The sequence below is a fragment of the Erythrolamprus reginae genome, chromosome 4 (assembly GCF_031021105.1).
Source record: "Erythrolamprus reginae isolate rEryReg1 chromosome 4, rEryReg1.hap1, whole genome shotgun sequence".
NCBI classification, from domain to species: domain Eukaryota; kingdom Metazoa; phylum Chordata; class Lepidosauria; order Squamata; family Dipsadidae; genus Erythrolamprus; species Erythrolamprus reginae.
Window position 1 is genome coordinate 30,123,545 of NC_091953.1, and position 14,964 is coordinate 30,138,508.

General features: G+C 39.3%; 1 protein-coding gene across 1 annotated transcript in view; it reads left to right on the forward strand.

Annotated features, from left to right (window-relative positions):
- The window catches only part of ARHGAP31 (Rho GTPase activating protein 31), a 146,061-nt gene that overhangs the window by 90,822 nt on the left and 40,275 nt on the right, over nucleotides 1–14,964 (forward strand). Inside the window, exons 3-5 of the mRNA XM_070749932.1 lie at nucleotides 2,207–2,351; nucleotides 9,005–9,087; nucleotides 13,553–13,660. Coding sequence (XP_070606033.1) covers nucleotides 2,207–2,351; nucleotides 9,005–9,087; nucleotides 13,553–13,660 — 336 coding nt within the window. The remainder of the gene's footprint in view (nucleotides 1–2,206; nucleotides 2,352–9,004; nucleotides 9,088–13,552; nucleotides 13,661–14,964) is intronic.

Genomic DNA, 14,964 nt, shown 5'->3' on the forward strand with positions numbered 1-14,964 from the left:
CAGCGACTGAACATTTTTAAAAAGTCTGGTATTTCCCAGGTATTTTATCAGGCGAGATGCTATGAGATGGCTTTGTGAGTCCTTATATAAGATAGTGTATAGTAGAGTAGAATGTGAGCAAAGTTTTAATAGCCCCTTGTCCACAGGGGCACAATCTCAACTCATGGATTTTTTAAAAAAAATATCGACCCTCCAAGATTGCTGTAGGAAATACATTGCAGCGTGTTAAAATTAATACCCTTTGGAGATTGGGGACAGTTATAAGGTGTAAATATTTCGCTGCTTTGCAAAGAGGAGTTTGACTGTTCCAGCAAACATTCTTAGGAAGAGCAGAGTTAGGAAGATCTTGCTGGGCTTCCAGATCCTTGATATGTTGTTTGAACTCATACCACATCATTAAAAATGCTTCCCTGGAAAAGATACTGAAGTTTTGAGGAGTTGGTCCTAAACTGTTGTGGTTCCGTCTGAGGCCCCTCAGGGAACGGCTGATCTTCTGTCGGTTTCCAGCTCAGAGGGGGAGGATGAGGAACAGGAGGTGCAGGCAGACGAGGAGGAGGAATCCCAGGCTGAAGAAGAGGGAGGACAGCCAGAGTCCCCCCAGAGGGAGCTCTCCCCAGCAAGCAGCCTGGATTCCTTAGAGGAAAATGCACAAGCCATAATTGATCTGCGACAGAGAAGAGCTACACAGCGAAGGGACCAATTGGCTAGGTACTTTCAGCATTAAAGAGGCAACAGCTGGGTTTGGGTGTGGTGCTCTTTGGAAAGGCTAAAAGGCAGACCCACCCTTCCTGGCTTGTGGAGTTTTATCTTTGAGAGTCTTGGGACCTGGCTGTGAACTTTGGCGTCTTGGAATCCTGGTTTGTGCCTTTGACTACTGAAACCTTGGGGTGGGTGTGCCAGCAAGAAGCTTGCTGTATTGTCTGGACATCAGGACTCTGCTGTAAAGTATTATAGCCTGTCTGTTGCGAAGAACAGGTTTTCCTCTGTGTTTATTTTTTCCAGCTATAAAGTACTTTTGCTTTTACCAGAGTGTCTGGCTGTTTTTTCCAGTTGGTGTTGAGGTCTGGGGGAACCCAGACAGAACATAAACCATATTGATTCATAACTGTCCTTTATAAGAAAATAATTCAATCCTGCAGGGGAAAATGTTGATATTCTATTCAAACATTAGAATTGTCATTGTTTGCAAATGAAATCTTGATCATATTCAGCTACAGTGGTATCTCTAATTCGTTCCGTGACCAGGTTCTTAAGTAGAAAAGTTTGTAAGAAGAAGCAATTTTTCCCATAGGAATCAATGTAAAAGCAAATAATGTGTGCAATTGGGGAAACCACAGGGAGGATGGAGGCCCCGTTTCCTCCCAGGAGATTCCTAGAGAGGCCCCATGGAGGCTTCTCCCTGCCTTTTCCGGCTCTGTTTCCTCCCACAAGATTCCTAGAGAGTCCCCACAGAAGCTTCTCCCCACCTTTTCCAGTTACAGTTTCGGAGGCTTGGGTTTGTAAGAGGAAAATGGTTCTTGAGAAGAAGCAAAAAAATCTTGAACACCTGGTTCTTATCTAGAAAAGTTTGTAAGTAGAGGCATTCTTAGGTAGAGGTACCACTGTACTTGAAAGCTGTTTAATTCTCCCAATTCTACTTTTTCAAAGCTCATGTAATTCTTTTTCTTTTTCCCCCTTCTTTTATTTATTTATTGGGGTCAAGTAATGGATTCTAGGTCTTTTATCCAAATATAGAAGTTTAATTCATTATTTTCCCAACACTTTTTTACATGGTGATGGTGGGGTACAAAAGTTGAAAGGCTTATTTTCCTCTGTGTGTGTGTGTGTGTGTGTGTGTGTTTGTGTGTGTTTGTGTGTGTGTGTATGAATCTGCCATTAGATTTTGAAATTATGGCCAGTTGTCCAACAATGGCTTATCGTGGATTGTCTTCATGTAAGTGGCATTTATACCATGCTAATTAGAGTATCTGAAACTAGAACATGCAGAATCCATGTAGTTCTCAAGGTTATGATAGGTTTCCATGGTGATTCTAGGTGCCAGGCAGGTTTTCCATGGCTAATGTAAAGTATTATATTATCAGATATTTGTTAGCAAATCAGAAACTTTTTTTTTGGGGGGGGGGTAAAAATGAAGATATGAATTTTGTTTCTACAGTATCTCATTCTATTCATCAACCTCATTCTGTCCCTTTCTCTGTTGCTGCAGACAAGAGTTTGGCTCAGATCAATGCCCAGACCTGACCAGGGAAGTTTTCCTACAAGACATTCACTGCGTTGGATCACTTTGCAAGTTATACTTCAGGGAACTGCCAAATCCTCTTCTCACCTATGAACTTTACAAGAAATTCACGGTGAGATGTTTCTGTTCCATTTTTTATTGTCATTGTGGATGAAGACGTTATTGCAGTGTTACAATGAGTTCTGTTTTTGTGTAGTAACAAGAAAAACAAAAAATTCCTGGGTTTCCTCAAAAACTCTGAGTTTCAACCTGTGCCTACTCCCAGCCTTTAACTTGAATCTAGGTTAAATGCAGGAGTAAAATGCTATTGGTTCAGCCCGGGTCAGGTGTACCAATAGCAATGGCAGCCGGTGGTTCAGAGAACCAGTAGCGGCAGCCACGCAATGCTCCGCCCACCTGCCCAGACATTGCCTTTTTTTTAACCCTCTGCCAGGATGGGCTACCAGCCAGAATGGTGGGAATATCATTCTGGTGGTGGCAATGGAGTGTGTAGCTTAACTCCATTGCCGTCGGGTGTGCACGCACTGTACACGTGCAACCGGTGCGATTCTAGTAAAAATTACCAGGTTTTTTGCTGACACACATACATGGAAGCAAAGAAACCGAAGAAATTTTTGCTGCCGGAAGGACGTCTACGTGCAAGATTTTAGCTGCTGCTCATGCGCGGCAGCCGAATCTCGCTGAGGCGTCTAGAGCGGCAGCTGAGGCCAGTAGCAAAAATGGCCTACCCAAGCTCCAGCTGCATGTCCTGCTCTCTGCTCTCCTGTCCCACAGGAGAGAGATGCCTATGGTGTGGGGAGCACACAGAGCAGGCCGTGTGGTCAGAGCTTGGGGCCCCCCGGTCTGCTCCCCATGCCATGGCTCATCTTCTTGGTGCCCCTGCAGGAGGTCATCTGCCAGAGCAAGTTAAGGGCCAGGTGGCTGGGTGGGCCACTTGCAATGTGGCAGGTAGTGGCAGAAAGTGGTGGGGTGAGCGGCGGCAGTCGCTTACCTTATTTTGGCCTATTTACGTGCCTTTTTGCTTCTGTGCATGCGCAGAAATGAAAACATCTGGAAATCTCACATCCTTGTGCGAGATTCAACTTCTGCATATGTGCAGAAGCTGAATCCCGTGCTGGGCGTGTATGTACTCTCTCGGCCCATTCCGGTAGTGCCATGAATGGTCGCCTGCCCCTGCCCTCTACGCATGCACAAAAGCTGCACTTTATTTATGATTTGATTTGATTTGATTTGATTTGATTTGATTTGATTTGATTTGATTTGATTTGATTTGAATGCTGCCCCTCTCCGTAGATGTGCACTTGCACAGATGGTGAAAAAGTGCTTACAAAATAAAATAAAATAAAATAAAACACAATAAAACAAAACAATAAAAACAAAATCAAAATCAAACAGAGCTTATTTACATTTCCGGAAAAGTAAAAGTGAACTTAATTAAAAAATGACAGCAAACGATATATGATAAAGGATATCTATGGTGTGATAATGATGACAATGAGTACTGATGTTTAAAAAGTCAAGTGACAACATCTGTTATAAGAGTTGTTCTTATGCTGTCTGCATAATTTAAACAGAATACAGTATATGTTTTCTGCAGACTACATTCCCAATACATTTCCCCTCAAGTGAATAAATATCATGGATATCAATCATGTACTAGGTCACTTTCCTCCTTCTGCTGGGAAAAAAATGATTGTTTTCAAAACAAGGGACAGAATTTTTAAAAAGCTGTGGACTGAGACTAGAAAAGAGTGAGATTTTCCAAGTTTCCATTTTCCCTGATTAAAATGTGGAATTTGTAAGAAGTAGGTACTTCAAAAAAAAAAACCAACTATAGAACTATATTCTCTGCATTATTGAATGCTTTGCTTGCAGGCTACTTAGTTGTTTTGCAGACTCAGAACACACATTGCAAAACAACTAAGTAGCCTGCAAGCCCCAACCACTCAGGATATCACCCCTAATCCACAGTCATTAACTAATCAGCATACCTCAGTTACATCAATAACCCCAGGTGTTATACCCCACTGACTCACCAGGAAGTTTCTACACAGTAGGCAATTGCTGAGCCATCAAACCACACCCAGCCACCAGTATTTATAGAGGGAAGGCAGCTCAGGTCTCGCTGTGTTCGCCCTAGAACAAAGACAGAAGCACCAGCCTGAAGATGACAAGTGGGACCTCGTTGAAACGTCGCCAGAAATTTCTGAATCCTACATGGGAAGAAACCCGAATATGCCAAGACCGTCATGCATCATTCTGGAGCTGAAAGTCTTTTGTTTTGTAGATAGGTTGGCCCAGTCCTTCTCAATGGGCACCAAATTTCTCCTGGGGACAGGGAGCTGAAGCTCAGAGTTTCTGTCTCCCTTAAAATTTCTATTTCTCTTTTTGGGAAAATATTCTGACTTTTCATTTTTCATTTTTTCATTTTTTTAATATTTGAATAAACTTTTTTGTTTAAAAAATACGTATATAATGTATTTAGAAAAATAACTGACATTATATATACAGTGTTCCCTCAATTTTCGCGGGTTCGAACTTCGGTTTTTCAAATATATTAATTAAAAAATACTTCGCGGGTTTTTTCCCTATACCACAGTTTTTCCCGCCTGATGACATCATATGTCATCGTCAAACTTTCATCTGCCTTTAATAAATATTTTTTTAATAAACTTTAATAAATAAACATGGTGAGGAATAATCTAATGGTTGCTAAGGGAATGGGAAATTGCAATTTAGGGGCTTAAAGTGTTAAGGGAAGGCTTGTGATACTGTTCATAGCCAAAAATAGTGTATTTACTTATGCATCTCTACTTAGCGGAAATTCAATTTTCGCAGGCGGTCTCGGAACGCATCCCCCGCGAAAATCGAGGGAACACTGTAATTGTGGTGATGATAGTAATAGCAAACAAGCAGGACAACAATTCTGCCTTTTTATTATTACCTGAAGTATTTCATTCTTCTAGGACAGTGATGGCGAACCTATTTTCCCTCGGGTGACAAAAGAGTGTGGGTGTGTACCATCGCGCATGTGCGAGTGACCACACCAATACAATGCCTGGGGAGGGAAAAACAGTTTCCCTTGCACCCTGGAGGCCCTCTGGAGGACAGAAACAGTCTGTGTCCCAACTTCTTGTGGGCCCAGTATTGCCCTCCCTAGGCTCCAAATGCTTCCCTGGAGCCAGGGGAGGGTAAAAAATGCCCTCCCCCATATACCCGGAGGCCATCTGGAAGCCAAAAACGCCCTCCCAGAGCCTCTGTGCAAGCCAAAAATCACGTGGCTGGCACACACATGCACGTTGGAGCTGACCTAGGGAAATGGCTTGCATGCCAGCATATATGGCTCCGTGTGCCACCTCTGGCATCCGTGCCATAGGTTCGCCATCACCATTCTAGGAGATGGGTGGGTGCTAACTTTCTACACTATATTTATTTATTTATTGGATTTGTATGCCGCCCCTCTCCGCAGACTATTAATGTAGATCTTAACATTTCCCCCCATTAAATTGCATTCTATTTATTCATAATGCTGTCCCCTAGGTAAGTTTTCTCTCTTTTTAGGGAACATATATCATAGTTTTCCTAACTAGAGGTGTACATGTATATTGCACATACTTACAATAATGAGCACCTTAGGAATTTACAAACTTACATTTGCCTCTTTGCTATTCTGTCAATCAAGTTTTAAGATTTCTCAAGATTAGTTCCTCCCCCTTATAATACACTGTTTACTAAATAAATAAACAAACAAACAAACAAACAAACAAACAAATAAATAAATAAATAGGCACAGTGCAGAAGCTAGAAATAAAGATTCAATGCTTACTACCAATGCAGTAGCCCTTCATTTAAAAAGTTGCCTTGAGACCCATCTACCTGTTTTTCATATCTGCCACAATCAGTCCCCACATTATAATGGTCTTAGCTGAATTGATATTCATCTCCTTTTATTCCGCCTATAAAGTGGGATCAAACAGTATGGACTTTACTTATTGTGCTCCTGTGAGAACAATATGAAAGTTTTGATGCCTTAAATAATTAATTTTATGGTCCTTTGGTGAAAGCAGAAGAGACTAGTTCTTGTCAGATTTTATACTTACATTCCTAAGGTGCTCATTATTGTATGTATATATATAATATAATGCAGTGCAAACCATACAACCTCTATGCAGGCACTTTATTATGATAGTTAATGTTTAATGTAGCATAGTCTTATGTTCCCACATGTCCTAGCACTCTTTATTGTATTGCTCATTCAAAATACAGGCAATGTTTTTCTTTCTGCAATGCTTCTGAAATAATGCATTTCTTTTTGGTGGTGATTTTTCCCCCTTCTTCCTGGTTTGCCCTTGTCTTTTAAACAGATATATCAGAATTTTAAAATGAAACAAATTTTTAAAGAGCTTATCTCAAGAAATAAAATTCTAGACTGAATTGCCTACTTCTGGTCATCTTTTTCATAATTTGAAGTTTCAGTTTAAGCAGCCATTGTCTTCCTCTATTCTTATCAATAGAGATTTTGGTGAATCATTGATCTGTAGTAATGTTTTGCACTACTCTCTTGTAATTAAAGTTCTAATTTGGTAGGCAAAATTAATGAGCAACCCCAAAATATTTGTCTGCAACAGAATGGGGGAAGGTCCCTCCCAAGCAGCTCTGAGTTGCATACAATTGACCTCTAATCACAGAGATTGACCTCTAATCATAGACAGTCCAGATAAATAGCAAAATTGCATGCCTTCAGGAAGGACTGCGTTCTGATTGTGCATGAATATGCATGTTCTTTTCTCAGGAAGCCTGCCACGAAGTATAACTCTAAGCCAAAGTTACACCTTCTTTTAAATGCAAATAGCACCTGCAGGGAGAATTGGTAATTATGTGCTGTGAACAGAGATCATGAGCAGAGGTGGAAAGACCCCAGTTTGAAATGGCTATATTAGTGATGAGAACAGACTCCTCACTAGAGCCCGAAGATGACATTTCTGTTCAATACTTGAAGGTCATATGCTGTACATGTAGAAGAGTCATCTCCAGTCTTTGACACATCCAGATAATAATAATAAGGACTCTTGCTTCAGTCCTCAGAGAGCCAAGAAAAGTGTAAGAATATAAAAGCACAAACAGGTAACATATATAGGGGCGTACATAAGTGCACTGATGTGCCTATCGTCCCCTGTCCAATCTTCTCTCCTTATCTCATATCTCATACATTTTCTCTCCTTTCCTCCAACCTTTCTTCTTTCTTACTTTCTATCATTATATATATTACTTAATGTATATTCTCCTTCATATGTATTGTATATTGGACAAAGAATAAATAAATAAAATAAATAGAGAATTATTACAAGCAGAAGAACAAGTAGTAAAAGGACTGACGAGATATTGGCAGGAGGAATTAGAAATTGATGAATGGGATATGGAAGGTATAATTGAAAATATTAAAAGAATTAAAAACACAAGAATAAGAGAGATGAGAAGAAAAATATTACATAAATGGTATTATACACCAGTACAATTAGCACGTTTTCAAACAACGAAGAAAGGAAATTGTTGGCATGGGTGTAAGGAAAAAGGAGTATTTATGCATATGTTTTGGGAATGTAATAAAGTTCAAAAATTTTGGAAACAAATACAAATGGAAGTGAATAAAATTACGAATGGTAATTGGAAAATAACTAAGGAAGCAGCATTATTGATTAAAAATAGTGAGGTAAAAGAATATGAAGAAATCAAAATTGCAGCGATAGAAAGTGCCCAGGCAACTATAGTGCTTGGGTGGAAAGATGACAATAAATGGACGATAAAAAATTGGTGCAAATACATGGCGGATCACATTCACTATGAAATTATGGAAATCAGACTACATAATTATAATGAAGAGAAATTAGCAGCAACAATGAGGAGGTGGGAGAAGGTTAAAAATTATATATTAACAACATCAGTAAGCGATGCAAATGTAATAAATAAAATTCAATCACTCTAAAAAGAATGAACAATGTAACCCAGAGACAAAGCAAATGAAGGATACAAAATTGAATCTTCCCTGGTGAAGGGATTTTCTTTCTGTTTGGTGATGGTACACTTTACGCTTTTTGTTTTGTTTTTTGTAAAATTTTAAAAAAAAATCAATAAAAATTATATATATAAAAAAAAGTCCTCAGAGAGCCAATTCAAGTTGTTATGGACAAAGGGACAAATAAACCTACCCTGAAGCTGTTTTCTTTGTCCTACTATATTCAGTATTTTTAAAAATACTTTCTAGCCAGTATTGTGTTCAATGGGCTCATGTAATCTGGAAAGTGCCAGTTTATGGAGAAAACTGATTGAGGTGGTGACCTCTTTTGGCATTCGTAATGTGATCGTGAGAAAAACAATGTCTTTCCCTAATATACTAATTGATATATCACCACTGGATTGAAAACTTTGTACAGTACTCATGACAAATAGTTCTTGGCAGATCTATTTTTGTGCAATTACTTAACCCCCTGTAAGCTAATGATCAACATCACACTCCATTTTTTTAAATTCCCCAAATGTCATTATTTCCTAATACAACAGTAAAATAATAATTATTTTACTCTTACAACTTGATGGAAGGCTGCTGCTGGTTTGCCTTGGTTTCTGCAGACATTATTATTTCCAGGTTTGTTTATTTTGTGTATCCATTTGTGTAATCATATTGTGGATGACATTGTTTTTGACTTCAAGAAATGTTTGTGAACTAACTGAATACGTTTTGATTTCTTTTTGTTGATGTCTTTGCAGGAAGCAGTCTCGTGCTTGTCTGAGAAAGAGCAGTTGGCCCAGATTCAAAATGTTATCCAGGAACTTCCACCCTCACATTATAGGTAAAAGAGAAAACTTAAGTTATTGTTAGTTGAAGACAGGTAATGTTAGATTACATGGGAATGAAGAGGCGAGATGTAGGAGCAGTTCGGCACCTTTATTTCTCAGTAGCTGAAAGTAATAAAGAATGTCAGCAGCTACCGAGAAGCCGCTTTTAAAAGTTTTCCTATAGCTGGCTGGCCACTGACAACAGTTTATTTCTGCTGCCACTAGACTATGCAAATTCATGCCACATTTAGCCATACATAACATCCCTTCCCTCGTAGTTTGTTGATATTCTAATTATCTCTGTTTACAAGTTACACAATCACACAGGTAGGTAGGGCACCATACAGTTCTACTGGGCCTGTGCAATTCATCAGTACCTGGAAATTCATTAGTGGTGGATATGCCGTCTGTTGCTCCTGGCTCCATTTGTGGAATTATCGGGAACCTGCTGCCAGGCATGGTGGCAGTCACTCTTGGGTCATTGTCCTAGGGTCGGGGATGACTTTGCTGGACTCTGCCTCAGTTTGGTAGGTGTCCACTTGTTTCCTCTGGTGTTGAGCCTAGAGATTCTTGGTGTTTGGTAGTCAGGGCAGATCTGTCTTTTCATGCTCAGTTGTTTTGGAGGCCCTTGGGGCAGAGATACTGGCAGTTCTGAGTTTTTGAGATGCTGGAACTTGTCTGGTTGGTGAAGTCCCAAATTCTCCAGCCTCCTTCTAAGTTGGTCGATATGTCATCTCCATGTCCACCCATCTTCTAATTCAACATGGTATGATTTGGGGCCACTGACCGTGATTACCTTTGCCTTCACCCACTTGGGACCTCTGGTATAATTATGTGCAAAGATGAAGTTGCCTGGTTCCAATGACTGGGATATTTGTCTAGAGTCCAAAACTTTCTCTGGGTGATAGTTTGAGTTCAATCGGTCTAGTTGTGACCTTAGTTTATGGCCCATCAGCATTTCAACAGGGCTTCAATTTGTGTTCCAGGACATTAGAGTAAACACAGATCCGGGGTCCAGTTCCATTTTTCATGGTCTGCCCTCAATGGGAACCACAATATGGTATAAGTCATTACTGCTGACCACCGGGGTTGCTGCAGGGGCTTAATGTTCTTTTAGCATTGTTTGTTGTGCCATCCAGGAGATGGGCTTGGTGTCTGTGGGTGCCGCCAGAATTTGAGCCATTTTTAGAAATTTTAGGGCCCCAGTAGGTTAGGAAGAGAGCCCTCTTCCAGTTGTCCAGTAGATTCTGGAAGTTATTGGCTTCCAGAAATATGCAAAAATGGCTCATGTACATTGTCCATTCTTCAGTCTTGAGGTCGTAGATTGCTGGAGCGGGAGATGTTTGAGTAGCAACCTTCAGGTTTGTCTAGAGCAGAACAGTGCTTGCTTCCAAGATGGCCAAAGCCACAAGGTGCCCTTGTCCATTTGTCTTCTTCAACCACCTTTGTTGCCAGTGTTAGATTGCACAGGAATGAAGCGGCGAGATATAGGAGCAGTTCAGCATCTTTATTTATCAGTAGTAATACAGTAAGCTACAGGGAAGCTGCTTTTAAAGGCTTTCCTATAGCCAGCTGGCCACTGACAGTAGTTTATTTCTCCCACCACTAGATTAGCCAATCAGCTAGTCAAATCTGTGCCATGTACAGCCGTACGTAACAGGTAACATCGGAAAAATATCCTTTATGCGGAGGTTGCTGTTTTTAATGTTAAAAGACTGGTTAATCCATTAATAATCCACTAAGCAAATAATTGCTCAACAACTTAGCTATATTATTTTCAACATATTTTTAATGAAACAGACAGGATGTTACATTATCAGGACTAATCATCTCTGTTCCCCACCTATCCAAACCATCTTTTTCCCAACCATGTTCTTCCAGTGCTTTTGTTTCATGGTTACTCATCTATTACTGATGTTTATTACTGTATCCAAGTCTCTATCAGATCATTTTGAAATTTCAGGAAGCCTTTTATTGTCAATTAAAATATTTTCAATCATAAAATGCTTTTTGTTTTGAGTCTCTGCTGTATAAGCATTGTTGTAGATAATCACACAGCCACCTGGCACCTCAGTCACACGTAGCTTCCAGATAATTTAGATGAAATTTTTATATAGCTCAAGTTAAATCTATTTTGTATCTTCTAATAGTTCAGTTTCAGATGCTCAGGGAATTGTTTCTGTAGGGTACCAATGTCTCCCAGCAGATATAAGTAAGAGTAAGAATATTTCAATGAAGGGGGGAGTGAGTAGTTAACCAGTGTATTATTATTATTATTATTATTATTAGTAGTAGTAGTAGTAGTAGTAGTAGTAGTAGTAATAATAATAATAATAATAATAATAATAATTTATTAGATTTGTATGCCGTCCCTCTCCGAAGACTCGGGGCGGCTCACAACAATAATAAAAACAATGTTACAGTGGAACAAATCTAATATTAAAAGAGAAAAAACATATAAAACCCCATCATTTAAAACCAAACAACACATACATACCAAACATAAAATATAAAAGCCCGGGAGAGGTGTCTCAGTTCCCCCATGCCTGGCGATATAGGTGGGTCTTGAGTAATTTACGAAAGTTAATTAGTAGTTAAAGTAGTTAATGTAGTAGACCATAATGAGGAAACTGAAGTCCTCATGGCCCAAATTTTGCTGCAACCCCCAAATACAATGGGAAATGGTGTTAAATTTGTAATTTTTAATGTTACATAAGATGGGGAATATGATTATAGACAGTGATCGTATTAGCTGCAATTTATTAATTTTTAAAATAAAAATAATGAAATGTAATGCCTAGTGTTAAACATCATTGCTTTGGCCGCTTTCACTTTTTAGATATAATATAAATACTGACAAGCCACTGAAAAGTTAGTATAATCTACATTTATTGGTGACTGGAAATCCTTTATGGACTTTGCATTTTAAAAAGCCTGAACTTAATGGCTTTGATTATTAGTGTTGTGGTTGGCTCTGGCCCAGCTCCTGCCCCAGGGAATGGGGAGGTGGATGCAGGGGAAACTTCAACATGTCACAGGCCTGTGTTATTGCCGACAGAATCAGTTCAGAGTTTAGTTTCCTCTGACGAAGAAGAAGGTGGGAGTGACTTGGCAGAGGAGGGCCTGCCACACAGCCAAGGCAGTCAATCTTCCTTATCTTCTATTGCGTCAGATGATGACAGTTTGGACTCACGCAAGTGCAGAATTATGCGTAGAAGAGACCAAGTAAGAACATATTACAGGAAATAAGGGAGGCCACCTGTATTTGGGTGGGGCTCCAGTAATTAGGGCTGCTGCTACAAATAGCAGCATGTGGGTTTGGCCATTGTGGAAGACTATCTGTTTGCAGTTGTCAGGAATCTTGTGTGCTGGACTTTGTTGCTTTTTCACGTCTTTGAAACCAAAGCAGAGCAACATGTGTGTGTGTCTCACTTTGTTGGAAGAAGAAGGGGTGTGAAGTTTCTCCACAGCTGCTGGCTAAGTACTTAATGACTGCTTAAGGGAAATTGTACAGACTACCCAGTTGTTTTGGGATGAGTACTCTTTGCAATACAAAAAGAGTGCTTCGTTTATTTTGACTTTTGTGATAAAGAACATTGTTTTGAATTTTCAAACGTGTGTGTGTCTGAAATTTGTACCCTTGAATTTTCAGGAGGCTCCTATCAGAGAGCCCGGCAGAACAATTAGACACTAGAAATTATAGAAAGAAGAGATCATGAATGATGTTTCTCCTACACTCCCTATTTTTCCATGTAATCTCTGTCGCATTCTACGACCTTCCTCCAGCGAGACACAAGGGCTTGTATGCCTTGTTGGTACCACTCCTTGTTCTGGTCACGAAGTCATTTCTGCACTACAACTAACCATGCTTTGGTCGACTGCAGATTCTCTATAAACTGTATGCAAACATTTGTGAATGTTCCCAACAGTTTTTTTCTCCGAAGTGAGAAATTCAATAATGACACACTGCTGCACACTGTACATCACTTACAGACGCCATTTTGAAACACTGCTGCAACTACGCTATCTGTCTGAAGAAACACAAAATTTTCACACGTACTCCTGACAATTCAAATAATGTATATCTAAAGTTTTGCATTCGTACCATTACTGTAGGCTGAGAAAAAAAATGTGGTGCATTGCTTTCTGGGCAACCCTTGTATTAGAAAGAGATAGTACAAAATTAACAAATGTACAAACTCTTAGGTGAAGAGAGTATATAAATAAAGTTACTTTTTAAACTTATGTAGCTATACTCCTAGCTTCAAAATGATTGCACTTTCAATCCCAAACCATCTTGGTTTACATTGTCACCTTAAAATATGCTTAATAATTGGCAATCGGTACAGATTTTAGTTTAGACTTTAGCATTGCGCTACTGTGTGTTACATTAGTTGTACCATGTTCCAAATGGCCTCATATCCAACCCATTACGATAGTCATATTTGTTCTTGGTTTGTCTTGACTATTTTATTTCAGGACCTTGGAATACTTAAGCAAGCACCTGGCACTTCTGGCATCCTTCAGTGGCATGACCAACATGCATACCAGAAACCTGGCTTTAGTGTGGGCACCTAATCTCCTTAGGTAAGATAAATGCACTTATTATTTTTCTTTATCCTAAAAGCAATACTGGGAAAGTTAATGGAAATGTATATTTATTTATTAATTGGATTTATATGCTGCCCCGAGTCCCCGGAGAGGGGAGGCATATAAATCCAACAAACAAACAAACAAACAAATGTGGTGCACATTGGAACTTTGTGGACAAATCCAGCTATGGGGGGAAAGCATACAATCAAATATGACGGCAGAGGTGAATCTCAGCAATTTGTTCTTTATTTTCCCATTTTCATGGCCCTTAGAACTGATGTGGTGTTCATATATAGTTCAGTGACCCATGTTTTCTTGGAAAAAATAAAGGGAATACAGTGTTTCCTCGATTTTCGTGGGTTCGAACTTCGCGAATAGCCTATACCACGGTTTTTAAAAAAATATTAAAAAATACTTCGTGGTTTTTTTCCCTATACCATGGTTTTTCCCACACAGTGATGTCATACGTCATCACCAAACTAATAATTTTTGCAAATAAATAACAAAAAAAAATTATTGTTAATAAATAATTATGTTTATAAATATCAGGAACACTAAGTGTCTTATTCAATGGTGAGTACCAGTAATAATGGTGAGTAAATGGTTGTTAAGGGAATGGGAAATGGTAATTTAGGGGTTTAAAGTGTTAAGGGAAGGCTTGTGATACTGTCCGTAGCCAAAAATGGTGTATTTACTTCCGCATCTCTACTTCGCGGAAATTCGACTTTCGCGGGCGGTCTCGCAACGCATCCCCCACGGAAATCGAGGGAACACTGTACCTGAAAAAGTTGCAATAATCTTGAAAAATTATAAAATATGTAAAATAAAATATTCAATAAATAGTACATGTAAACTTATTTTTAAAAACAGACAGACAGTCTGTTTCAAGAGACCAAAAGTAGAAATTGAGATGTGAAAAGTTAAATTATCTGATCAAATAAGGAAATGGTTCTCAACCTATGGTCTGTGGACTTCTTGGAGTGCTACAATGTCATTACAGGCTTGACACCATGAAGAAATTTAATGATTTAAATCTTGAATTAAGACTTGCGGGTACATGGCCACAAAAGGTATTTACAGGGGATCTGTGGTGAAGAAAAGGTTGTGAACTACTGATATAAGTCATGACTGGAGAAGAAAACCAAGCCTGTTTTTTGAGCTTTTCTCAAAGTGTAGTAAAATGATTGCTGAAAAATTGGCTATAGCAGGGGTGTCAAACTCAATTTTACTGAGGGACACATCAGGGTTGTGTTTGACCTCAGGAGAATGGGGTGGGCATGGCCATGATTGGCATGCCC